This window comes from Micropterus dolomieu, linkage group LG10 (assembly GCF_021292245.1).
Source record: "Micropterus dolomieu isolate WLL.071019.BEF.003 ecotype Adirondacks linkage group LG10, ASM2129224v1, whole genome shotgun sequence".
Taxonomy (NCBI): Eukaryota; Metazoa; Chordata; class Actinopteri; order Centrarchiformes; family Centrarchidae; genus Micropterus; species Micropterus dolomieu.
Window position 1 is genome coordinate 5052042 of NC_060159.1, and position 27898 is coordinate 5079939.

The 27898-nt window shown below is 40.2% G+C and overlaps 1 protein-coding gene across 1 annotated transcript in view; it reads right to left on the minus strand.

Moving 5' to 3' along the window:
- Positions 1–26762, minus strand: part of LOC123977682 (CD2-associated protein) — a 64176-nt gene extending 37414 nt beyond the window's left edge. The window contains exons 1-2 of the mRNA XM_046060571.1: positions 26395–26762; positions 5847–6004 (exon numbers count right to left, since the gene is read on the minus strand). Coding sequence (XP_045916527.1) covers positions 5847–6004; positions 26395–26398 — 162 coding nt within the window. The 5' untranslated portion in view covers positions 26399–26762. The remainder of the gene's footprint in view (positions 1–5846; positions 6005–26394) is intronic.
- Positions 26763–27898: the final 1136 nt, after the last annotated feature.

Here is a 27898-nt window from a genome sequence, read left to right on the forward strand (position 1 = left end):
TCCATAATCACACGACATGGTTAATAATTTACATAAATACAGAAAATGTACTACAGTTGTAATCAGTAAAGTGGAAGTTTTATTTCACAGATAGAGATTTTTTGTAGACATTACATTTAGTAGATAAAAATGTATGCAGACTGTTGCAGCTGTGGTTTTGTTATTGTTTCCTCAGAGATACATTGATTTATACCGCATGTACCAAAATATAAATGAACATAGGTCAGTGAGGTAAAGGTACTACCCTGCAGATAGAGTCATCAGTAGGGCAATAGACATACACACATGATCAAGACTAATCTTCTCAGAGTGACAGAGACCGGTCTGTTATACTGACTTAGCCTTAAAGGAATGCTTAAAGAGGTCATATTATGCTCATTTTAAGGTTCATAATTTTATATAGGGGTTGTACCAGAACAGGTTTACATGGTTTCATTTTCAAAAAACACCATATTTTTGTCATACTGCACATTGCCGCAGCTCCTCTTTTCACCGTGTGTTGAATCTTTTGTTTTAGCAATGGAGTGACACATCTTGCCTCTACATGATCTTTGTTGGGAGTTGCACATGCACAGTTCCAAGGTAAGGACAACTAGCCAATCAGAAGCAGAGTAGGGCAGGTCGTGAGAAGCCGGTAAACACAGCTTCAGTTCAGCTGTACATGTTCCCCTTAGCAGCTTAGCAACATGGACTGGAGCAAGAGTTTCAGAGTGGTGAGTTATTAATCTGTAACAAAAGTATCTTTCATCCATAAAGTTTTAACTGAGCTCTGTCTCTACATCACAGGAACAACTTTATGTCCATTGACTGCCTGGAGGGTAGCTAGTGTTTGGAAGGGAGAGGAGAGGCAGCGGGCCGACGTCTTGTCACTGTGTGCTGCAGCTCAGTGTTTTTCCACCCGTGTTTTTGAGGGTGTGTCTGACTGCTAGGCGAGCATTATGAAAGGTGTTTTGCTGTGATGTCACAAGAAAGCGGAAGAAAAGGCTGGACCACAAACGAGCCGTTTTCAGGCAGCTCAGAGCAGAGTTTTCTGTGGGAGATGGGAACTCCCTTTGGGCTTTTTCAATTTGCAAACCTAGTACATGCACAAAAAAGGTGTTTTCTCAGTAAAGGAGAGGGGAAAAGCCAAAAAGCATAATATGACCTGTGACTCATTTCCTTACCACTGGCCATAAACCTAATTTTCAAACGCCATCCTTAAACCCCACATTAACCCATGAAGGAGGTGAGGATATGCATACCGTGTCAGTAAACTGTAACTGGATGACAAAAAATAACCCCATAAACCCCCTTTCAGACGGCATATCCATTCAGCATATGTGCACCAACATGCATATCAGACCTTGTTAACAGATGATATAGAAACAATGGTGTCAAAAGGGGATTAACAAAACATTGGTTGGATGCAAAGAGGACATGTGAAACAAGTTGCAACAGTTTCATATACCATAAAGCGAAGTGAAATTAAATCAATTTTAAAATTAAACTGACACAAAGTAAGCCGTAACTATGGAACCCTGCGTCACTGCTCAATGCAGCATTTTAATAGTTACAGCCCACTCATGCTAAATCTAGCTATCACTAATGATCCCAAACACGTCACAAGCCAGGCAGTAAAACAGCTGCCACATTCTCCCAGCCTGGGGGAACTCCCTGAAAACAGCACAAAGTCCACATCACACCTACACTAGCTACTGTCGTCAGTGTACACCAGTTCATTTTCTATACCCACTCATCCCATGCAGGGCCATGAACAGCTGGAGCTTATATCACCAGCAGAGTACACACTATAGAGATCATCAGTCTGTCACAGGGTTGAATACACACAGGCAGACAACCACATTCTCACTTTCATTTACAGCTACGGGTAACTTGAAAGTTTTATATATCTTGTTTTATTCTGTTCATGAATGATTGAACATTCAGAAACTGGATTGTTTTTTTTCCTCACCTCAGATATCTTCAGAAACAGATTCTGGTGGACTGCCAAGGTGAAATAGTAATAATAAATAACAATAATAATAAAAGTTTACATAGCCTACTTCATACAACGGAATCTACTACTCATGCTCAAACCCCAGTGACTCACAGAACTGAGGCCTCAGGAGGGAGGCCTGCAGTTTACCCTTCTCCGTACATCAGGAACTGAGACATAAACTAGAGGAAAAGCAACAGAATCAGAGAAGAAAAATCAGTAAGACACTGCTACAGGCAGAGACCTGCTCAAGAGTGTAAAGGGGTCTCTGCTGAGAACTTGAAAAGCGTTTCAGTGTTTTCACACTTCTGGGGTGTTAATCAGATTGCACATACATTCAGAGAATAACACACGGGCATCATCTCTTATTCTAGCATACTCAGCTAACAAAGAACCTTTCTCGCTATGTTTCTGTGTGTTCTTTTGTCTTCCACGGCTGAAGTAGGGAACTTTGTTAACAGCATAAGTCTTTTCTAAGAAACACTATTCTCTTTACTGAAGAGGTGAGGAGAATAGCTGAGAGTCTTTAGTCAGTGTTTAAGTACTCATCAGTCTCTAGAAATGTATTCTCTCATCACGTGGACTGGAAGTTCTCCTCGGCTTGGCAGTTTTATGGTTTCATAAGAACCATGAGTAGATCTAACAGGGGCAATGATCCCATTAATGATTTCATCTCATGAAAATAGACTTTTATCACCAACAGGGGATGTAAGTGAGAGGGAGGAGAGAGCATGGCATTATTAGGAAGAAGACATGGGATCTTTACTTTCGGCTAGGCTACAAGTTGGATACATACATTCCCTGGCCGAGTGCCAGGGTGTGTGAAGGGTGTGGTTACATCCCTCTCACCCTGTTTTAGACAGCGCTTGGCCGTGTTGTTCACACCCTGGACGGCAAGATGTTGTTCCCCTACATTATACATTGACATCTTAATGCACTTTGTTAGCTGCCTAAAAAAGGTATTTAACTACTGCAAACAGAAATCACAAATTGCAGTCCTCCTATCTGTCAAAGAAATGTTACACAACGAGAAATACAACCCTTAAAACACACTCACATAGCAGTTTATGAACACAGGCCTCACAGACACACTGACATTTTTATGTTTAAACAATCTTCAATTGATTCAATTCTATTTAAGCATACTTTAACAACAAGATCAATTTAGTCAGTCAATTGATTCCTTACCATTCCTTAAAATTCCTTACCATCTCCCCCCCAGACACGTTTCATGTACACCGATCTTTCAGCTACAACACTAATCAAAGGAAGCAGGAAGACAACATCTCACACTGCAGTAACATCGCCAAGGGCAAAGTTCAACAGCGAGCAGGCTCCTTAGAGGATTAACTATCCGAGCTCAGTGACTGGGCCAGGCTGCTTAGCAGATTACCTATCTCACCATGTAAGAATATAGAATGGGGAAAAACAGGAGAGAGATGAGGGAGAAGTGAGGAGGGAAGGAAGAAGGTAAGAGAAAAAAAGGAAAAGAAGCCAAGTGTGCTGTAGTGACTTATTACACAGTTCATTGGCTGTGAAAATATCAAGCACAGTAAAGGCAGATTAGACAGTGGAGTACTCTAGTGCCTCAAGTATACTACCAAGTCATAACAAGAGATGGCTATGACTCAACTCTACCAGTGGACTTAAAACTGAATTTCACAGCACTTTTTCAGTTAATTTTTTTAGCATTTCATTTTAATGTTAGAGCTGAGGAACACGCCAGCATTTTACAGAATGTCAGCTACATTTCAACTCTGGATTCAACTGATTTAAATGGTAAGTTAATAAAGGACGCAAAGTAAATGCAGGCATGACATTTTGAAACATGAATCTTGTTTTCTTCCCCCCAAGCAAATTTAAGCAAGATAAAAACAAATTTAAAAAGAATTTAAAAAGTACTGCAGTTAGTCTACTTTTAAATTGCAGGTTATCTTATGGACTATCAGCTTCACATGTTGTAACTAAGTAGAGTGCAGACATCCACTTTAATAATCAGTTTCAGCACAGTTAAGAGTGGAAAGGTCTGCAAGTAATTCATCTGCTACTGCTGTTTGTGCTTCCTGACAAGACATCAACCTGTTATCTGGAGACAGCTGGCGAGCGAGTGTTAGCTAGCCAGCATTTATTGACAGACTGAACAAAGCAGAATCTGAGCACTGTTGCGTCGACTCCCGGGACTTCACCTCTCACAAACAGAGAGCTCAGTCTGTTCCTCTTGAACATGCAACCGTTAAATTCACTACTAGATAGCCTGAGCCAGCAGGCCACATGGAGACAGGCGGAGACGACTGACGTCACAGCAGTCCCTTACACGGTGGCACATGCTTATTTGATTTACTTATTCAGAGGGCTGGGTGATATGGCTAAAAATGATTCATATCATTTCAAATCAATAATTATCACGATCAATGACAAATCATTATTCAAGTTTAAAGGGTGATTTTTGCTCCTGAGTGAAAGTTGAAGAAACCAGATGGTTAATTGTTGTTGTAAACTTTTCTTTATGGTCAAAACATGACAAACACTTGATGCCAAACAGTGGATCACTTCACAAAGCTGAGGCAGAACATTAAAAACAATTATCACAAAATCTTTTTTTCAACAAATATGCATGAGTAAAATCTTTTTCAGTCCCTTTTCCTCAACAAAATAAATATCTTTATAGAAAAATTAAGGGCTAATTCGTTCATGATGAATGAATTAAATCAAACATTTATTGAACATTTGTTATATTGAGGAAAATTATGTTGTTAATTCAATATACCGCACACCTCCACTGGGATTTAAGTTTGTCCTCAGCACCACACAAAATAATTTATTTCTTTATCTCATCTTTTTGTATGTTTGCTTCAAACTGTATTAACTCATGCTTTTAGTCCGCTGTCATCAGCACCATTTAGGCCAAGGGCAGAAACGCTCAGTGGATTTAGGGCTGCTCATAAATACTCTCAAAATCAATAAAGGCTGGCGTAAGACCTTCTACCATCAATCGACACGCATCCTTCATCCAGTCCAGCAACCACAGGCCTCCTTCCAGGAGTTTGAGCTTCATCAACATGGCCACCAAGTGCCAGACTTAAAAGTTGAAATTATTTATATTTATTATATTCATGCTCATTAAATTTGTTTATGTGCTGATGACGTGTTTCCTTGTTTGTTTTTTATAGATGCAGCTGCGTTTTTGATATTGAATTAGATTACTGTACTAAGTAGATCCAGGTCATCGTTATTAAAGCTTTTACATGGCATGCAGTAATCTGATGTCCCCTTTATATTTGCAACCAGACATCACTTATTAAACAGAGTCATGACTCATTACACCTCCTTGGCGGAGGTCTGTGCTCTATTGAGAGCATCTATCAATAAAATGAATTGACAAAAATGTACATGCCATGATAACCGTTACCAGTACTGATTTGAGTATAAGTGCTTCACTTATAACTTGTGTGTTAATCTGCATACTTCTGAACGCCTGATTTGTAGCAGCTTGCAAGTTACGGTAAAGTTAACGTTACCAGTGTGGATGTAGCTTTTGCATAGAAATTTATTCCACATTGGTAAAGTAAAATGTAAACATTGGACTTTTTTTCCTCGTCAAACTCCGATGCCAACACACACTCAACCAATCATACAGCTCTCCCAGATGTGAGTGCATCTCTAAGAAATCAGTGAGCACATGTGCTGCAGCCAGTGACCAACATTGTCATCCGCAGACTGCTATGGTCTAATAATGCTTGCAGCTTCAATAGGATTATCTCTATTAGATTATAACTCAGGAGTTAATATGATCAAGCAAAGTGCAAAAAGTAAAAAAATGTAAAGGAGAAATATTCTAATATGAACAGAAAGTAAACTGTCTTCCTCTCACCTTAACAAAGTTGTCAGGGAAGAGGCCCCTTTTCCCGTTGAGGTCTCCTTCCATCCAGCCATCCTCCTCTATATACCGCACGTTCTTGATGATGTCGCCCAGTCGCAGGGTCAGCTCGTCATCATGCAGCGCTTCGTACTCATACTCCACCACGACCTCTACTCCAGGCAGGATGAGGGACGAAAGAGACGGGAACAGAAAAGGAAGGGGGCAGAGTGGTGTGAGACAGAGAGGAAGCCAATAGAAAGGGGAGAGAGGCAACAGGAGGTGCGAGTGCGCCGCAGAACAGAGACAAACAAGGAAGAGTAAAGAGAAGGAAAAGACAGTTACAGGAAGGGCATAAGGGTAAGAGCGATAAGACGAGGAAGTTAGGGAAAGAAAGGGAGAAGGGAGTGATAAAACAAACAAGTCATAGATATTAACAAAATATCAAAGTGACATCTTAAAATAACAGCAGCAGCATCTAAATAGTTTTCTATTCTTTGCTAGGCCAGAGTGACGGTGATTCCAACAACTTTTGCATTTCACCTTTACAAAAACATGAGAACAATACTACTGGTTCAGCATAACATAGGAAAATCTTTCTTCTTGATTATGAAACTACTGCCTGATCACCAAAAGAATAATCAACATAAAAAGACTGTGAATAAGGGACACGCTAAGAATGCAATAGTAATGGCTTCATGAAACAGAGGCACCTCATCTTGATTAATAGTGTTAAATTGTCATTTCAATGATCAGCAATAATGTGGCATTATATTTGTCATAACCAAGCATTCCTAGTAGGGCTGAAAGATTAATTGTATTTGCGATATTATTGCCATGTGATTAAACAAGATTTTCTAATCGCAAAGGCTGCGATTACGATCTGGTCACATGACACCCAAGAGTAAAGCAGTCTGCAGACGAGGCATCAACTTCACACGTTACGCTGTACCTTGACTTGTTGTACAACGGCCTTAAGCTTGTCAGAAGCTGACACTACAGAAGCTTAAGTGTCACACAGGGAATGAAAGTAGCAGCCGCCACCCGCGGGTAACGTGGTGGCGGTGGGTGAAATCGTCGGGCCATAGCCGCTTTGACGGGCAGGAAAAAAATACAAAAAAAACCCAGAAAGACACGTGTAGTAAGGTAGCTTATTGTGGCGATCGGCACCTGCGTCACACACACAGTCACCAGTCAGCTCAGGAAATATCTGTGAAACGGCTTTTCAAACCTAACGCACAAGTTCGAAAGAGGCCCAGTCTGTTCTGAGTTACTGCCTGGTTACAGCTCTGCACACCAGCATCAGAGGCTGTTCAAGCAACTCCAGTGTTGTCGGAGAATTACTAAGCTTGTCTATTAAACATGAGAGGCGTCACTTGGTTTTATTTTCATTGGTCAACTTCTGAATTGAACCTCAAACTGAGTATTTTTGTTTGCTTACTGGGATACAGAATGATGGACTCCTTGGAGATCTGAACTGAGATAAGGACTCATTAATTGCTGGTTGGTAAGAGTACACTGTGGTGAAATTAGTTTTTCTTGTGGTCTGTAGGTAGTAGGGGTGTGGAAATAGATTTTTAGATGCATCTCGATGATGATCAGTAAAGTCAATGCGTAACTCACGTTAATGATTTTCACCCGCACACTGTGCAGCGCGGTAACGCTTAACGAGCATCCTCTGCTCATTCTTCAAAGGACACTACGTGACAGGCGGCAGTAGGTGACGGTGAAAACGAGCGGAGCAGAGGAAAACATGAGCGCTACGTTTCAGTCTGGCTGTAAATGTACAGTGTTACGTTAGGTCACAGCGTGTCTGTTTATTAAGTCTGTCTGTCTGTTTTCCAACTACTAGAAAGGCAGTTAGCGCTAGCAAACCTCTCCTCTAAAGACTCCTGGAAGCTGAGCAGGATGTTATTTGGCTGCTGTAAAGTTGGTTTGTTGTCATTCATCCACATATCAAGTACACAAATGAACGAAATGCCGTTTCTCAAGACCCATGCTGCTCAATACAAGATGACAATAATGAACTTGCAGGACAAGACACAAACATATTACTACACTATACGAGACAAAAAAAAGGAACCGATATGTTTAGGTGGAGTGAACGTGGTTTGTCGGGAGCATTGTAAAGTGCGTAGTTCAACACATATCTGACTCTATACTAATAACAGCAGCCTCAGAAATAAAAATAGCAGCAGCAGAGGCCAGTAATAATGCTATGCAATGTTCACTATATTTAAATGATGTAATATTAAATAGCTGCAATTCATTACTAACTACTACTTTGGATTGATACAAATACTTTACTTTAAAAGTACCAAATACTTAAACAGCGAGAAAAATACATCTTTATCCTGTTCGTTTTACAATCGCATCGTAGCACTCATAATCATAATGAGGTACCTAGAAATCCCAACTCTTGAGATTATGCAATGTGATGCATCGAGGAATCGAAATCATGAGACAAGTGAAGATGCACACCCATAGTAGGTAGGCCGACCTGATGATTTTATCTCATTATTTAATGCCATGACTTGACTCAAATTATCTTTCTCATATTATATGATATTATTATATTATATGAAATTTGATACTTCTTCTCCATCATTGCGCATAATAATAATAATTCATGCATCAGCTAAATTCATCATAACACAGGCCTGACCCATAAGAAAGAACAGTGAATGTTTAATCTATCTCATATTGTGTTGGTCGTACTATACACTGATTTACTACTTGTCCATTTTGAATAATACAGAAGGTAAAGAGCTTAAAAATTAATCACATCGCAATCTTGGTTAAAAATTTGATTATTTTCCAAAATTGTTCAGCCGTAATTCCTAGACTCCACTTCTACATAGAAAAACAAAGCCTACACATACAGACAGTGCAAACAGGTATTAACGTATCCGTAGACTAAAACACATCTCTGGTCACAAAGCGAACAGCAAACTGTGAGTAAAAGACAGCGCCAAGGGAGATCAACAGGCTGTCCAACTGTTTCCAGTGCAGCAGGTTGAGCAGCCTCTAAAAATAAACGGGCTGCAGAGGACTAACTGGTGGTGAGGTATTTTACTACGTGGTGTGGCCCTTTAACACATGACTCATAGCAGAGTGACTCCATCGGCATGGCTGGCTTCACACCAAGCCCAGCCAAAACAAAAACGTGGAGGGACCACTGCAAACTCTGTCCAACACACCCTACCAACCCCACAACATAGACACAATCACACACCTGGCCACAGTCATTCAGCACTAAACTATGATGGTCAAGCAACACAAGATTAACTGTTGGTACATGTGTATGTGTGTATGTGTGTGTATGTGTGTGGCTCTACTCTCCCTATGACATCACCAAGGTTGGCCCCAGCACTTACAGCAGTCTGGGCCAATCTCCAAGAAGGAATTGGTCCTGACCAATGATCTCAGCAACCTTCTCCTCTACATCACAAGCTCAGTGTTTAAGCTTTTGGAAAGAGGAGCAGCAGTTAAAGGGGAAAGGAGAAAGAGGAGTGGCTAGCTGCCTGCTCCACTGGGTTGTCCGCAGTTAGGAGTATGGGTCAAAGAAACCAAATATTCATCAAAGCAAGGGGTGACATCATTTTATACAATGTGCTCCAACCAGGGTTTTTAGGCCAAATACTGAGCATCATAATGCAGGGTTCCACACAGCGTAATGTACAACCTACATGCACATAAAAACGGAACCTGAAAAATGACTTACGAGCACAGTGTGTGAGTCAAGACTACAACCCAGAGAAATCCAGGACTTTAGCCTGACTTGTAGCTGCTAACTAGCTAGCTTTTCATAGTCTGGACCTGTGAAGAGTATAAAAAGATGCTGTACTAACGTTACACAAACAGTAAGTAACTGAGTCAGAAAAATAGTTTACGTCTAGTTGTACTTCTAGTCTGGAACATCCAAAAAATATGTGATTTCTGATCCAACTTGGTGAACAGACAACAAAAGTGTCAACAAATCATCAGCAAAAATCTATCTCTGGCAGTTCCACTTAAATAAAATCCAGTTTTAGCACAAATACAATCCAGATCTTTTTTTTTAAGACAACAATAAAAAAATAAATCGTCCCTCATTTCAAAAGCGATGTCTAACAGCTTGTTGCATTCCATAACTTGGTCACTCCGGATGACATAAAGAGGTCAAATGTTTAGATAACAAAAACATCTTTATTCATTAATTTCACTTGATATTGTTAATTATTGTTAAAATAAGTATTATTAACTAAACATTCAAAGTAAATAAAATACAAACGAATGACGCTCGCTTGAGGTGTTTTTTGTCGAAAAAGAGTTATTGCACTAAATGGGAGATGGAAACACCCTTAACTTGACCAAGTCGACTTAATAGTCAAACGTAAGCTGCAGGGAAATGTAGGAGCGGGGTATAAAAACAGCGCCGTCAAGTCGGACACAGTCTCCACATTCTACCTGCGTGAGCTTACTTTGAGCTCAGAACAATGACTGATCTCAGATCAGGTAAAAAGTGGCTCCAAACTTGTGCAGCTGAAGAAAAGCAACTGTCTCTTCAATTTAAAAAACATGCTGCTGATGGAGAAGGTCAGCAGCGCAGACACATACATGGAAAGAAAGAGCAGCAGAGCGGTGGGTGTGTGCGAGTGTGGAAAAATGTGAAGTGAAAGGGGAAAGAATCAGGTAGCCTAGACTAGTGAGTAAACACTAAAAAAAAGAAAAAAGATGAAGAATGAAGTAGAATTAAAATAGTGAAATTATCAATAACGTAGACTTGAAACAGAAATATACGCCGCCAACCACACTTCCACCCCTCCTCACCACAAAGTGCAATAAAATCAGTCTCAAACAACTGCCAATATAAATAGTGACCACCCGTTAAACATTTCACAACTGTGAGACTAAAGAAAAAGTTACTAAAATTAAGTAATGAATTTAACAATTAGATACGCACAGTGCAAGGTTGTAATTTAAATAGAAAACTATCTCATCTGTTCTGGATCCTCTCACAACTTTAACAGCTGTTAGTTGTTTTTAGTAATGTTCAAATATTTTTATTAAAAGTGTGTATGTTAAAGTAAAGGAGATTTGTTTCGTTTTTGTTTTTTACCGTGGTGTTGAATTGGTATGGTGGAATTTTAAAAAGGTATCAGGATCGACAACTACATTCTTGGTGTCGTGGCATCCCTACTTAGCACCAGCAATCGAAACATACCGGTGCCTGTTAATTATAAGGAGTCCCACAATGGTCAAAAGCATCACCTAGTTTATGTACGGTACTGGACAGGACCATAAACTGCCACAGCTCCAGATTGGTCGGGGCCAGGCCAATTAATTTACTGCCAGAAGAAGCGAGTAATGTCTCTGTCAGTAAAGAGTTCAGCTGCTGTTCAGTGGGTTCTAGCTACCCTGAACTCAACACGCCTTTCCCACAAAGCACTTCAGATCAACTGAAGATAAGATTTTAAACCTACTTAAAACTACATAGTATACACAACATAGTGTATAAACTAGCTCTAAGCAGTACACTGTAACCAACAGTCCAGACACATAAAGCACAGAAACAAAAACAGAGCAATACACAAAACACTCGGCCACGGCCCTAGACAGTAATTTGGGATCATCTGTCCATGTAACCACAGGAAGAGATATGGTCTGCTGTAGTAAACAAAGCAAGAGGCCACACCGAAAGACAGAATCATACTTTGTTGAGTTAATGCAACACAAAGGGCAGTACTCATCTTGCAGATGATTGAATGCGGGACAGAGGGATTTTCTGCAACCACACAGCTTACAGCGCCTCAGCAACCACACAAACACACCCTGCCCGAGGAACGCAGGCCAGCCAAATCAGTATTACTTACATTTAAAACAAAGAACATTTCTGGACATATGTTAAAAACTGCCCATATTGCTTCCAATCCTCTGTTTGAGCACATCTGCTTGGGATAATTTGCTTTACCAACCTCAGCTCCTCTGTGGTCACCACTGTCCTTTCTTTTCCAAATCAAACAATTCTTCAGACTCATCTGAAAGCTAAAAATAATTTAACTATCAAGATATAGTATTAGTACAGTTTAGTCTAAGCTTGTACCTGATGTGCTTAACACTGGACCAGTAGGTAGTAATGACATGCGGCTAAATCAAGTAATTAACGGTACTTGCTGTACATTGAGCTAACGTTATACAGCAGCCAATAAACTTAGTACTGTCAGCTTTCCAGCACTGCTTCTAGAACGTAGTCTGAAGCCCATGGGAGATGTTTGCTAGCGCTCACTGCCTTTAATTTCCAGCAGTTGGGGAAACAACAGACTGACTATTCTTGTTCTTGAGAAGATACAGCATTTATTAACTGACACACTGTAACCTACACTTTACAAGAGGGGAAGAAATCTCCTCACAATTCAATTCAACTTCGATGGGCTGCAATACGATTATGAAACGATTATAGATTCTTTTTTCCTACTTGATTTCTAGATAATTACAAAGAATTTAATTTGCACATTAAAATCTAACAAACATCTCCTAAATTGCTTAAAAGGACTAGTTCGCATCCATTTACTAGGCTTTAACAGCCAGTTTTCAGACTCCACAGAAAAATGAAATATAATTTAACCAGTTTAGTCTTTGCTTCTGGCGAAGCACTTACGCACCTCCGAGAGTTTTGCTTTTTGTGTTCCGTGTACATTACATTATCAAATAACATTTAAATAATTGATTTTAGACATTTGTTAATCGATTCAGAATCTTCCACGTCTGCATCGCGATGCATCTAAGAATCAAATTGTTCTCCCACCCCTACTGTACACTGCTAACGTTTTCCGTTGCTCTGCTCACATGGGTTACTGCGTTTAAATGGGTTACTCTGTAGTATTAGAATTTAGTTCAGGGCAGAATCTGATTGGACATTTAACCTGTCAGTCAAGAATACTAAGCCAATCCACTGCCGCAATTGTTTCTTTGCCCCGCCCCTTTTCCTTGTGAAGCGAACTCGCCGTCTTCATTCATTAATCCCATGCTTGTTGCTGGAAGACGCCAAAATGGAGCGGTAAAACGCAATAAAACACTTCACTTCAGGACTGTGTGGAACTCCAGCATTTTTGCTAAAACGATGTGTTAACGCTGATATGCTACTACATGCCGATGAGGCGTCCTCTTAATATATCAACAGCACCACTGCGAGTGTGATCTACGATCCGCTGCTGGGAAAAAGACGGAGTTGCAGTGGGATCTTGGTGAGCCATGATGGTTTGGTATTTTTATGGAAGATGTGATGTTGCTGGCATGTAGAGTTTATAGTTATTCCCCTACCTGTTTACCTAAACAGGACAAGTGTTTAACCTTGGAGCAATTGGGTGCCTTGATGTAGTTCAAGTGTTTTCTTTTCTTGTTGTGGTACCTTTATAATCAATACAGTCGGTAAATGCAGTTCTGTGTGGTTCATTGATGTTTAACCAGCTCCATAACCGAACCTACACTAGTCCTTTGGGCCATTTAGGTATAAGTTGTACCCCAGGGCTTATCAAGAGTGCTACACACCTGCGCTGAATGAAGACAGGAAAAACACTACATGAACCAGCTGACTATCTGTCCATGTTATCTTTTTGCAACTTGCCGTTCAATAGACCTGCAATGCAATCATTATATTTCATATGCTGCATGTGTTGCTACCTTTAACTATCTATTCACATCTGAAGGAACATGTTTTCAGTTACTGATTACATGTAATCAGTCTACTAAGATTTTCTTTGGTGGATTACAGTCCTAGTCTAGTAATCTCAAAGTTCCTGGTTCGATCCTCACCCATCAGTGTATGAATGTGAGTGAATGGGTGAATGTGGGCATATGTTGTAAATAGGTGGGCAGATTATAAAAGCACTAGGGCGGAACGATTTTAGGAAAAATCAATTTTTCTGCCAGAAATCGCGATTACGTTTCGATTTGCGAGTTTTTTTGAAAGTTTAGTTTAAGTTTAATATTCACTGGCAGTCTATTTTTGACAGAAGCAGCGTCAAGCAGCACAGAGCACATGAACCGGGCAGGAAGTCAGACACAGAATGGCATAGAGAATCCGGTCAAAATTCAAAATAAAACACCTGCATTCTCCCGATCGTATATCAACAATAAACACAGTTAAAACAGACAGAAAAAGAAACAATTTAACTATGTAGCCTACTTAATCATGACAGAAGCACACAAATCAAGGACAGCTGAACAAATCTGAACAAGTCAGCAAAATCAGGCAGGTAAAACGCTCTTATTCTGAAAAGCTCCATGTGGGATATGTAGCCTGCAGAGAGCAGAATGGAACGGGCTCAACAGAGTTGTTATCCATAGCTGAAGCACACAAAATGACAAATTAACACCACATCAACAACGTAGGGCAGGCTAAACACTCCGCTGCTGAAACACTCAGTGCGAGTTGACGCCAGACAAAACCGCGGCACAGCCGCCAGCACCATTATCCCACATATTCCTCTGGTTTCCTTTGTTGTTGTTAAATGTACACGCCCTGTGCCCACTCTGATTGGTGAGTAGAACCGTAACAGGAGGCGCATGGCACTTCTGATTGGCGAGCAAGTCTGTCACACAAGGATGACAACGGAATGAATCTGTTACTGCGTTTAAAACAGGTCAGATGCGCTGTAAAATAAACCTACATTTAAATCGCTGTCTTCACGATTAGCTAGTCGCATTCTTTCAAATCGCAGTTTCCATTTGAAAATGATTAATTGCTCAGAATGTAAAAAAAAAAAAAGCACCATGTAAATGCAGTCTATTTACCAAAACACATTTTCACAGACAGTGAAAGCAGAGACGTTGAGTGCAGTCTGCTATTACCCTGTACAACAGATGAAAATAATGTGTGCCACAATCTTTGGAATGTACGGCTTTAGTCCAAAGCGCTGCTAAATTTCATTGAAAAGCTTTGTAGATTTTAACCTTTATTTTAATCTATATCTATATTTTTAACATGTAATAGGTTTAACTAAATCTTGTGAACAACTTTCTAGGAAAGGCATGTATAAAAAAAGTGACATTACCCTTGTTTTAGGTAGGAATGTGTGGCGATAATGGCTGTGACTGCAGATTGTCTTGTCTTTATTTGTTTGAGGAACAAGTAATAAACATAGATGAATTCTGAATGAATGCATGTGAAATACCAGCAGTGGGGCAGTGGACAAAGTCTTCTCGGTTTGTTCCTCAGAGGAAATGCCTTTCTAAATACATTAAACGCAGCCAAAATCAGTCAGTGTAAAAGTGGTTTGTGTGTGTGTGTGTGTGTGTGTGTGTGTGTGTGTGTGTGTGTGTGTGTGTGTGTGTGTGTGTGTGTGTGTGTGTGTGTGTGTGTGTGTCAGGAGTGAACTTCCTGCTAGTTCATTGTCATCAGGGTCAATAATTTACTTTTTTGTCAACCTGGCAATGGCTGGTAAACTGAGAACATTTACGGAGTTGGCTGATGAACAGATAGCTGACTGGATCCATTATTAGCTTGTTAGCTCGGTTAGCCATGCAGCTAGCTGTCCTATTAGCTGACAGCCCGCCTCAGTATGGTGACCCTGGTTAGGTGGCATTAGGGGGATTCTGGCCTAAATAATTCCACTAACTAAACCTGAGACCTTCCTTGTGTAATGAAAGTGAAGAAAAACAACAAAGTAACATTGACTACAACTATCCAAGGTCAAATCACATTACGGCCTTCAGTCAGGGTTTACCCTGATGTTTTTGCTAAGAAGGAGAATCACATGGAGGTAGTTCATCCAGTGATGGCCATTGACCCAAGAACAGCTACATTGCCTTGTCTGTGATATTCATACTGGCTTATTATTAAGCTTGTCCTGCCAATGTACACTGTAAGTCTTTTTGAATGTAATTAAGTTGGTAATTGAGCTTTCATTGCTAAAGCAGAAAGCTAACTGCATGCATGTCTCCCTCATCTTTGTGTCAACGTATCAGTGTGGATGTGGGTCAGGAGGTCGGCTCAGTCATTCATGGCCTCCATGATGTCAGGCTGTGCAACGTATACTATGATGCTTACATCCTCTAACTGGTGTCACACATGCAGAGCACTCAAAAGTCAATAATGTGAAGTTCATTTTGTAATATTCTTCTTTATATGCAGCCAAATCTGAACACATTATTCAACGACACAAGATTTTATCTACAGCTTTCTAAAACAACATCATAAGGCCCAGCAGCAGCCATAAATGCACCGCAAGAGCTGTTCTGTTGTCATAAATGCAGAAATAGGTCAAAAAGTTAAGAGCTATCGCCAAAAGCGCATCTACTAAATGGTGTGCTGTCAAGCAGATGATGGGTAGAGCAAGAGTCAAGAACTGTGCAAGAATGAGAAGAGATACATAACCAAGGGAAGAGTGGATCAGGGCTCTACAGAGCGAATATTTCAGTCACATATGCCTGTAAAAATGTATGTGTGAACCAGAAAAAGTAAAGACTCTCCGCCAGTGTCGTGTTGTTTCAGTATTATTAATGCTGTGATTCACATTTTGAACAAGCACCGCTAAATCTAAAAAAAGAGCAGGGAGGCATTACATCAGCCGCTGAGAACGGACACTGCACTAAGTATGAGGTTCTGCAGCTGAAGTCGTAATAGTAATAGTAATAATAATAATAATCTTTATTTGTAGAGCACTTTTCAAAAACAAGTTACAAAGTGCTTTAACAAGTGTAAAGACAATAATACAAAAACAATACAAGATAAAAGCATGAAAACATTGAAAAGACTAAAAGACACGTTTAAGATAAATATAAAATTAGTAAAATAGAATAAAATAAAAGGGATAAAATAAAGTCCAAGTATGTGTAAGATCTAGGGACAGGAAAAGCAAGGTTTGGGTTTGGCTAGTGGGCTATTTAGCTTTATCAGGTGCCTTTTGTTAAACAGTGTTCCAACTTTTCATAAAGTCCATGCGCTCGTCAATGTCACTTTTTGTACAACGACCAATCACAGTCTAGATGGGGCGGGACATTAGACAAAAGTTGACATGCTAAAGCAAAACTTTTGAAATGTTTAACTCTTTGTTATGCATAAATGGTTATGATTATTGATAAGTTAGTACTTAGCAGTAAATAAGCATTAACAAATTACAGACTAACCACTGTGTAGGTCTTTTCTCTTGCAATTCAGCATTTAATGAAGACAAACATTGCACAAAAATTAAACTACTGTATTATCCAACTGGATATATAATAATATTATAGTAGTAAGCTATATAGTATTCTACTATATATAATAGACTTTATTAATCCCACAATGGGGAAATTCACTCGTTGCATCAACTTTAGTACACAAACAAACCAAAAACAGAAGCAAACAGTAGACAAATAAAAAAAATATGTGAAATTATATGAAATATATATGTAAATATATATAAATATATGAAATTACAATGAATATAGTAACATCATATAATTCATATACTAGAATTTTACTAACACTATACTATTAAATAAACATTATACTTTTTTTCATGTTATACTATATGAAGCCACGCCTACTAGTTCTTCCTCCAGGTTGTGGATAGAGCCTCTGCAGTGCCAGGATGCCACTGTGCCAATATGTACTGTTTCTAGCCGCCTCCTCCTGAGGGCAACACGCTGCCCATGTTCTATTTTTCACCTGTTTAACTAAAGTTATAAATATTGTTTGATCTTGTTTATATAAAGTGTGGCGTGGTTTGTGTGGGTGGTGTACTGTGTATTCGTCCCACATTCCACAAGCTGCAAAGCGCCAATCACAGTGGTTTTCTGTGATGACTGTTTTCACTCACACACGCAGTATAATTATGTATGTAAGAGATTGTTTCTTAATAAACTCTGTGCTCCTACATTTCCCAGTGTGCTCTTAAATGTTTTCATTTAGAAAAAAAAAAAACATTCATGCAACAAGTACTTGCATAATATCAAATGCACATGGTATAGTCTACACTTATGGGCAATAATGAGAACCTAAGCTGAGATGTTTGATATATTCCAGGCTGATTCTGAGCAGTTAAACAGTATCATAAGTAACTCAAATCTTTACTTTGCCTGACTTTGTGTGTGTCTAGATAATAGCCCTAGTAAAATTAAATTGCTCTTTGTTTAACCAATAGCTTCAAGCACTGAGCAAAATGATAGTGATGGGAACAAAGTTCAAGACTTTTGAAACTTGTTGGTTAAGTGATGAAATATCTACAAGACAAAACAACAAGTCCAGTTTTCTTTGACGACAAAAAAAAAAAAAAGCAGAAATAACAAATTAGACAGACATGAGTAATAAGCCCATCCCCCACAGCCTTTGCAGTTTAGTTTTGCTTGTGGTTGTAAAATGTACACATCCTGTGCCTGCTCTGATTGGTGAGTAGGACTGTAACAGGAGAAGGGTGGCGCTTGTGATTGGTTAGCAAGTGTGTCACACAAGGACGACAATGGAACGATATCATTATTGCACGACAGTTTAACATGGGTCAGATCTGCTGTATATAACCCTACATTTTAATCGCAGTCTTCACTATTAGCTAATCGCGTTCTTTCAAATCGCAATTTAGATTCAAAAACGATTAATCATTCAGCCCTAACACTTTGACAATTGTCCAATAGACAATTAACCACATCGGTAACTTTCCCAAGGAGTGCATGTGCTCCTAAGAGAAGAAATGTAGAGCACAGTGAATAATGTTCAAGCAACACAGAGTTTATTAACAATGTATTACATAGATACTGTGTGTGTGTTTAAAATACTAACAAAGCTTTTTAAAACACTCGCACACAGTTCCTCCGGCAGGCTGTGGATAGAGCCCCCGGAGTGGACAGACGTGTATTTGGCCAGAGCCAGGATGCCATTGGGTCAATATGTGCTGCTTCTAGCCGCCTCTTCCAGAGAGCAAAACGCTCCCCTTGTTCTGTTTAATTAAAACCCTTGACCTCATAGTTCACTGGCAAGGTTTGTACTGTAAATATGCTAACTTATTTAAGGTGGGGTATTTTTTTCAATTCATGTCAAAATCAATTATCTAAATGTTAACTGATAAGGTAACGTTGACGTGCACATAATAAAGACATATTTCCCTACATTCTGTGCATCACTGCTGCTGAATAAATGAGCACTGCTTCTAAATTTCACACAATCGTTAATAATAATAATAATGCACAACTAATGATTTTTCCTCGCACCCTGTGCGAGCTGGGCAGCTCCCTCTCCTCATTCATCAAAGGACGTCTACGTGATAGGTGGTTAACGCTAGCGAAAATCTCCGTGTGCTTCAGACTCCAGTCTGGAAACTGAGCAGGACTAGACGGGGCATAGTCACGTGACTACACACACGGTACTTTGTTTTTAAGGGGAAAATACGTGAACACGTACACGTACACGTACACGTACACACACACACACACACACACACACAGTGGGGGATATATTAATAGGATTAAAAAACGAAATAATCAGCATGGTAAGAGGCTCTGAATTTGGGTTACGATTACTTTTTAATTAATCATCCTGTCCTACAATAACACTCTTCTCATTTATGCATCATTTAATGTAAATCACATTGTCATTCAATGTTCAATATATTTACACAAAACCATTACATGCATGTTTGCACAGTGTATTATACAGTCAGTGCCTAAAAACCACAAACCTGGTGGGTTTGGTTTGAAACACCACCACAGATATTCCCTGAGCTTACTGGTGATGTTGTGTGTGAGACGTGGGGATGCGCACCGATCACTACGCTAACCTACTAAATGTGCGTTTTCCCTGTTCTGCAATTTCAGACCCTGATCATAACCATTAATACACCAAACTTTTTTTAATGTTTTGCTCATGAAAAGCATAGCTGGGGGGTTGTAATCTTTACTCTCACACTGTGCTCGTAAATTATTTTTGCTGGTTCACACGTGTCTATTTTTAGGGCCATATGAGAGTGAAATACTGACACTTTAGAGCCCTATGATACAAACCACATCATTTCATTTCCTGCAGATTATTTAGCATTGCACACAGGTTTACAAACCACCAGCAACAAAAGGAAAATACAGTGAACCGTCTCTGATGTGGGTGCTGAAAGAGAGGTGAGAGATAATGACAGAAAGGTGGTGTGAAAGAGAAAAGGAGGAATACACGCTAACACACTAAGAAAAGTGCTATGTTTCTCAGTAACAGTAGCATGACACCTAGGCCCTGGGGAGAGGCAGCTGAGGATTCCTGACATATTTGTAGCAGGTGAGACACACAACGAGAAAGGGAGAGAGATGATCAAAAGCTAAAGGAGTCAAGTTGAGCTGGAACATGCTCACTGATAAATATTAGGCTACATTATTATTAAGTATTAAGTATTATATTTGCAGAATTAGATTCCAGTGGTGGCTGCGTGGGATTGTTTTTGTGTGACTCCAGAGCGCTTTATGGAAAAAAGATGTAATCATGTCCCTGTACTTCTAACTCAACTATTTGAACCAGTAATCTATTTTTAAAATATTTTTTTCAGAAGCACAGCGAGAGCCACGATAGTTCTCTACATATAATAATCACAGTGTAATGGGTGCCTGTGTTATTGAAGACGGCGAATCATATGCAGCAGGGTCCTTCATCAACATAACAGATACAGGCCACAATAGCAAGCTAGGTAGCTAGCACGTGTGCTATTTTAAAGTTAATAAATAAATAAATAAAACTATCGTATTGAACGGAAAATGCTACATTAGAGATGAACGTGCAAAGCAAAGTACATTTCCCTAGAAACAAAAGCTATTTCCAACCTGATGCACTTTGGATGGAAGTTATTCCAAAAACAAACTTGATTTCAATTATTGACTAAAGACTTGAAGCTTGACCTGGACTTGCACAGTAATAAAGTAACACGTAGGTTTTAGACTTTCACTTAAATAGGTTTGTCAATCGGTAATTTTTAGATACTTGAGCAATTTCTCATGGGAGACATTGTAATATAGTGGAGAAAAGCTTTTCAGTACCCTACTCACCCCTGGTCTGTTTGAGTTTTATTTAAGCAGCATCACTGTTGTTATCAATGTAGTTAATAGACAACGGATTAAACAATCTCCTCTCTCATTAAATACGTGAAAATTAGTTATGCAATGTTGTTTGTAGGGGTGTAACGAGTCACTAGACGAGTTTCAAGATTGGATTCACAAGATCGAGACAAGACGAGATTTTAACAATATTTTTAAGAAATCTTTAATGCTGAATTATAAAAAAAAAAAAAAAAAAAAAATGTAATTCCTGCATTCTATTGAATTTTTGTGCACCAGTTTATGGTGAAAATGTTTTTATTTATGTAAAGAGAAACACAAAATTCAGGTGGCAAGTGACAATTCAAAATCTAGAGCCTAACTCTACCAGAATCTAAGTCAGTGCAGCCCTCAGTCATTCTGTGCTGCACTCTGATCTGTTTCTCTTGTAGATCAACTTATTTAATATCATCCCTGCTGAGTCATTATTTAGACATCCCTCCTCTTTTGTGTCTTTGTTTGGGGAAGTAACCTCTTTAAATGCTTGTGGTACCTTTTCACCACAATGCTAAATTATTTCATTTTAATTAGTTAGAAACTCTTGTACTTTATTAGCTCCAGTGTTTCAGCAGCTTTTCTGCTCATGTTCAAAACTTTCTGCACATTCACAGTCTCTCCCACATATCTGTGTTCTCTGACATTCTCGGAAAAAAGTCATAATATTACCAGACCATCGTCATCATTTAATGAGAATTCCACCTGCCCTTTACTCTGTGGTGCATTGCGTTATTGATCCGCTGGTAGTAACGTTTGAGACCGTTTGACCGACGCAATTTAGGACTGCATGTGAAACCAAAAGTAACTGAAAACACTTGAGACAATGAAGTAATCTGGTGCCATATAGCAGAGTCAGAGTGTCTTTATCTGTCACCTTAGTGCACAGCAAGCCGCTAACAGCAGCTTTATGGTGCTAGTGCGAGGTGCTAGTATGGTCCTAAGCTGCGTGCTAGTCAACAACATTGCCAAGCAAACTCCTTTTTGTAGGTTGACCGTGTCTTTTTCAGACGTAGTTACATCATTACCTTCAGGGCATGTCTATCAAGTCAATTTACATACCGCCGGTGCCGGTGTGGAGCAGAATGGCTGTCCACAACTAGCCACTGTGCTGTAGTAACGTTATAACTAAAATCATATATAACTAAATTCAGTCTTCCGACACACTACTCTTCTTAGTTAGTGAGCTTCAAATTTGGTTCACTGTCCACAGTTTCTCTAGACTGTCACTCAGGATCACAACGTACAGTAAAACAACACAAAACACAGCAACACTTACACCTTCAGAATTTGAAGTCGGGTCACGTACAGCCCATGGCGATCCATCCTTGAACCGTTACAGAGCTTGTTACGGTTGTGGAACTTTTGAAGTACTCATTTATTAATTTAACACGCCCTGAAGTGTAAAGTATGAACAGTGCGGTTGCTGCGGTGCTTGCCATCCTCCACGGTAGGCTTGACCAATAGCTTCGTATTTCAATTTTGCGGTTATCGCGACAGCCCTACTAATCACAGAGAATTTACACTAGTTACACTACGCTATTGTTGGTGTGCAGCTTTGTTATAAATGTCTGTGAGTGTACGTATTGTCTTTCCAGCATACCTCCATCATGTTCAGTCTTGCTTGGAGTTGGGTTCTTCTTATCAGAGACTATGTATCTTTCTTTCTCCTCAGAGTGTTCTCCAAGAGCTGCACTGAGAGTGTGACTCAAAACACCGCTGACTGTTATGGTCAGTATTCAAACTGAGAGTGTCTGTCTCACTAGACACATGCATTGCAAGACTTTTTAATCAACTGGATTCCTTTCAATGCGTTCTCTCTATCTCTATCATGTCCATGTGCCAGGTCGAGGTTGAGCAGAAGGAAAGGAAAGGTTATTGTAAAAGTCCTCTCCTCGCAGGTAAACGAGTTTGTACAATAAGGCTCTTATATAACCCTACCACAGACAGGGGGATGTTAAAGCGGAGCGAGGGGGGGGGGGGGGGGGGGGGGGGGGGGGAGGGAGAGGAAGGGGGAGGAAATACTCAAGGCCACGCAGGCGAGCTGACTGCCAGGCAGACTGTCTAAATCAGTGCGCTCTCTGTCCTTCTGTAAGTCACTCACACACACAATCAGTGAGGAGGAAACTCATAACTGCATTCCTTCCCACTGATCTGAGAGGTAGCTGATATGAAAGTGTTACCAAGAGAAATCAAGTCAGAGGGAGCTGCTGCTCTTCTAAATGAGAGCCTGACGCCTCTGGTTCACCTTTATTTACCCGCTGCACAGACTGAACATTACAGCTGAAGATGGGCACCCCTTGCCAAACATTACACATACCTAGACGCTAAGTTTGGACAGCCAGACAAGCAAACACACTTTGAACCGTGCCTATTACTATTGCTGAAGTTATTAAACCTAACGGAACCTAACACCCCTGCTTCACAAATAACACCACTGATAGTTCTATGAGGAAACAAAAGGCTTGCAGACACGTGCACGCGATGGCTGTGCCTGTCAAATGTTAAAGACCAAACATGCCAATGACTTCTGAGAGGAGACATATGTACTACTGCATATTACACACATGACAGTGGAGACTAACTGATCAGACAGTTATGCTGTGACAAAAGCGTAAATAATGTGTAGCAAAGTAATATTAACATCTAAAGCTTGTTTTATGGTACAATCGTGCGTGTACACAAGAGTGCAGCTGCACCAAAACACAACACTGGGACCAATCAGTGAGGTATCAGTGGAGCGCCAATGGATAAATAGGTAATGAGTGTAATAATAATGATATATAATAATGAAATATAATCACTAACAATGTACAATGTAATTCTTGCCTTATTACACTAAATTAAATATCTGTGGGTTCTATACTGTTAGTGATACAAAACAAGACAGCTGATGTCTGTAGGACTCTGTGATGGGCCGTTTTCACTGTTTATTTGGTGTTATATACACTAAACGAATAATGGAGAAAATAATCTGCAGATTAATCGAAATAATGAACCGGTTGTTAGTTGCAGGCATGTCGTGTTTGCAACTCAGGGGACTTTAATTAAATTTAATTAATTAAATTAAAAATGCAATGGTGGCCCGTGTGAGGAAACTGAGACTGCCTGACATGTTCCCTCATTCTGGATCCAGTGAAATGTCTGGCATTACTTTTAGTGGCCGACCGACATGGCTTTTTTAATGGCCAATGCCGACATTTAGAAGGCAGGGTGGCTGATGGCTTACATATAATACCGTTATCAAGAAAAGTCATGTACAATCTAATATATATGGTTTTAGATGGAATGTTTATTAATGAATGAAATAGAAAAATACATGGGGCGCTGCTGTAGATTTCAGAATGTGACTGGTGTTTAAGGGAGAGCAGGGTATAGTTTGTACAGTCTAACTATATATATTTAACACTAGCCAGTAATGGTTTTAGATTAGATCTGCTGTCATTTGGGATGGGGAAAACATTTAGAAAAGATGATGGTGACTAAAGAAAGTTAGTGCTCCAAAGTAACTCTCTCACCACCTGCCCAAAACTCACAAGGGGGAGGCTATGTATGTGCAAAGTTACAGTAATTACAATAAGAAATAATTGTATATAGCATCAAATGAGGTTACTTACTTTTACCACAAATGAATTAATTAATGAATTATTACTTTTTAGGACCAGGTTAACCATGCTACAGGCTAGGTAAACTTCAGCAGTTATGTTCAAACCACGGTGGGAAATTAACACGAACCACATGCTGGTAAATATTGGTCGAGGCAAGTGAGGTTAATATTCTATCGCACAATCTTTTACATGTCCAGTCTTTGTTTGGGTGGTTCAATAGAATCCTGCAGTGAAGTTGGCTAATGGAATAGTTATATAGTGGGGTGGGGGGGGGCAGGCAAAGCTCCGGGATTTCCAAACACTAAACAGGTAGGCTACTGGTTGATTCACTAAAATCTAAGAGCAGTTCAGTCAAAGCAAATACAGAATATGATGGACTCTCTCTCTCTCTCTCTCTCTTACACACACACACACACACACACAGAGCTCGGACATGTTCACACACAGCTGAGATATCCTCAGGGTTGAGCCACCAGAGAAAAGGCATACCAAAGAAGAGTACAATGCATTACAAACTCCTGTGAACCTAGCTAAGCCTGTTTTCGTGGATTCTCATCGGGAGTGATTGTCAGAAGAATTATATTTTCCACCTGGGTTCACATTTTAAAAAAACCCCTAGCTTGTTGTCCAATGATCTTCTGGACCGTTCTTCTCTCTGCAGTAAAATGTTAATTTCATGTGTCTCCTGGACCCACACTGCAGTGCATCACTGTGACACTGAGCATACTCTTAATATTAAGTGTAAACTATTGGGTTCATGTAAAGCAGTTTTGTTTTAAGGCGTTCTCACACTTGTGACTGTCAAAACCACAGTCTGCAAGCATACAACTCGGAAGGCTGAGAGAGGCCTCGCTTCCAACCTGTTTTACAACATAGCACAGTGCTTAAAACAAGTCCTACTGCACACGACCACAAAAGCCGCAGGCGACACATCTAAACAGGTTTCATGATACAGTACAGGGGGTTTGCAATACACAAAGATCAGAGTGTTTCCTCTACATTCAGTCAGCATGACCATCACAACAACCACTCTCTTTGTGACAAAGTAAAAACAAGCACAGTCCACCCCTGGTGTCTTCTGGGTTTTGTTTTGTTTTTTTCTAACTCTTGCAGAAACTATCTTTGGTTGTAACTACAAAGTTTTCAGGGCTGGCAGTGAAATACCCTCGTTATATGTGGTGACACTGGGGTCAAGTGTTAAGTGGAGATAAGCAAATCAAATCAGTGTGCTCCAGTATCTGGGTTTTCCCCTGAAAGTGTGCACCTGTGTCTGCTGCATGTCGCTTGGAGATGCACGGATAACCCCGTTCCCGAAGCGTTACATGCTTTTGGGCGTGGGATCTCATTGTAAAGGATGTCACTGTCATGGAAAGAATGTAAGTCACAGGACACAGTGCGCACAACAACAATGCAACTTATCTCTTCTTTACATCAGACCTCAAGCAAACGTCAGACAGGGAGGTTACTACCAGAATAAGCAAACGTTAACTTATGGAGTTTCCTGCCTGTGGAGTTATTTCGACACACACAAAGTCCCAACTTTGGATACACACAGCACAGCCAAGCGAGAATAAACTTGCAATTCCAAGCTATTAAAATAGTTTCAGGACCGTAAGTGGTTTCGCAGATATCTTGCTGACATAAGCTTTGAGGCAGCTCACGTTAACATTAGCTGGAAATGCAGCCAAATCCAAAAGGATGGATGTGGCGTTATCCAGTTAACCAGCCTGCTAGCTGGGCTAGGCTAAGCAGCTAGCTAACAGGCTTGCTAACTTTAACTCCCTGCTGGGGAAAAGCCGATAGCGCGGTGTCGGTCACTGACACTCGGTTTAACGTAAATGCCTTACGTGTGTTCGACTTGCACTGCGTGGCCGAGTCGGAAAGAAGGAGCACATAACGTTATAAACAACACAAGCGCCACATCATGGAAAACTCACCCATTCCTGTCCTTCGCACCGCCTCGCTATCAAACGTCGGGAATCTCTTATCCAGCAGCCTTACTGCTAGGTAGCTACTAGCCAGGTAGATGTGTATAATCGACCACAAAGTGTTTGGGGTTTTCTGTCGATTCACTGCCGAAAAAGAAGTTAAGTGAGCCGTATATCCATTCGCCCTTGCCCCAGCAGCGGCAGCAGCAGCCTCCCCAGTTCTCTCTTGGTGGTGCTTCAAGATTATTGTGCAGGAAGTTACCCAGGAGTCTCCACCTTTCTTGGACTTGCCTCCGCGGCGGGTTGCTGCTGCTGGCTGCCTGCTGCCACCAAAATACTAAACAGCAGGAAACTTCGCGATGTTTCAGGCGGGACAGTCCCACGAGAGGAATGTTTAATGGAATGTTGATCCCCCATGTATAACTGGCCCACTCAGCAAGCACACTAACTACTGTACGTGTGTGCTAAGAGAGAGAGAGATGGAGACTTCACACACTTACTCCAGCTTCTCCCAACCCTTGTGACATTTGTGGTTGTTTTCTGCTGATCCACTGATCATTAGGGGTGTTGGAGTTTTATGGGAATGGGAAACAACTCTACCCCTCGTTAAAAAAAAATACGGCACAAATACTATTACCACTCATGTGAAGTGTTAATGGCGTTATCTGGAAGTCTTTATCTTGGATGACAGTGAATGATTGACTAGAGGCTGCTTCTGTTTGCACCAGAGTGCCATGGCTTGTGATGTTTGAGGAGAATTTGAAACACAAAACTGCTCACTATGAAAACCTCAAGTCATGGTGCCAAGGGAAGAGAATCTGCAGGACACAAACACAAAAGACCCAAGTATTAATCACACATAAAAATAACTGCATGAAAAGAAAAGAAATAAACTGTTGCTGTGTCATGAGAATAAGTATAGTGGGCCTACAAGAAGGCCAGTCTATGAAAATGTTATTTTAAGGCATGATTAATGATAAAACAATGACTTGACACTGCAACAATTACTTACATGTGAAGTGCAGACTGTTAAATGTTAAAACAGATGCAGGTGTGGTGGGTGATATCTTGTCAGACAGGTTTTCAAAGTCTGAGACTGTGGGCCTCCCCTCAGACAAAGCTTGGGAAAAGGCACCCCTTAACCCCCCTTGTTTACTTGCTTAGTTTCACTCAATTCCTGGATGCCTATTGATACCAGAGACACTCAACAATTAAGCCAAGATAGTCTAATATTGCTGTTTGACGTGACTTCAGATGTCAACAAATACATTAAATAAAGACACACTTGTTTTGGGAACAAAGGTAGGCTATTCTGTGATCTTCTTTTGGTAACTAATGTAATAACTAATGTAAAATTGTTTCAGTTCCATTCACTGAGGCCCCATCCACACTTTTTAAACAAAAACAGTTTTAAAACGAATACAGTCTCCGTCCACACCAGCGTTTTAGCTGCGTATCAGAGTTGATTTCCGTCTATATTAAAACAACTGAAAACACACATCTAGTGCCCGTT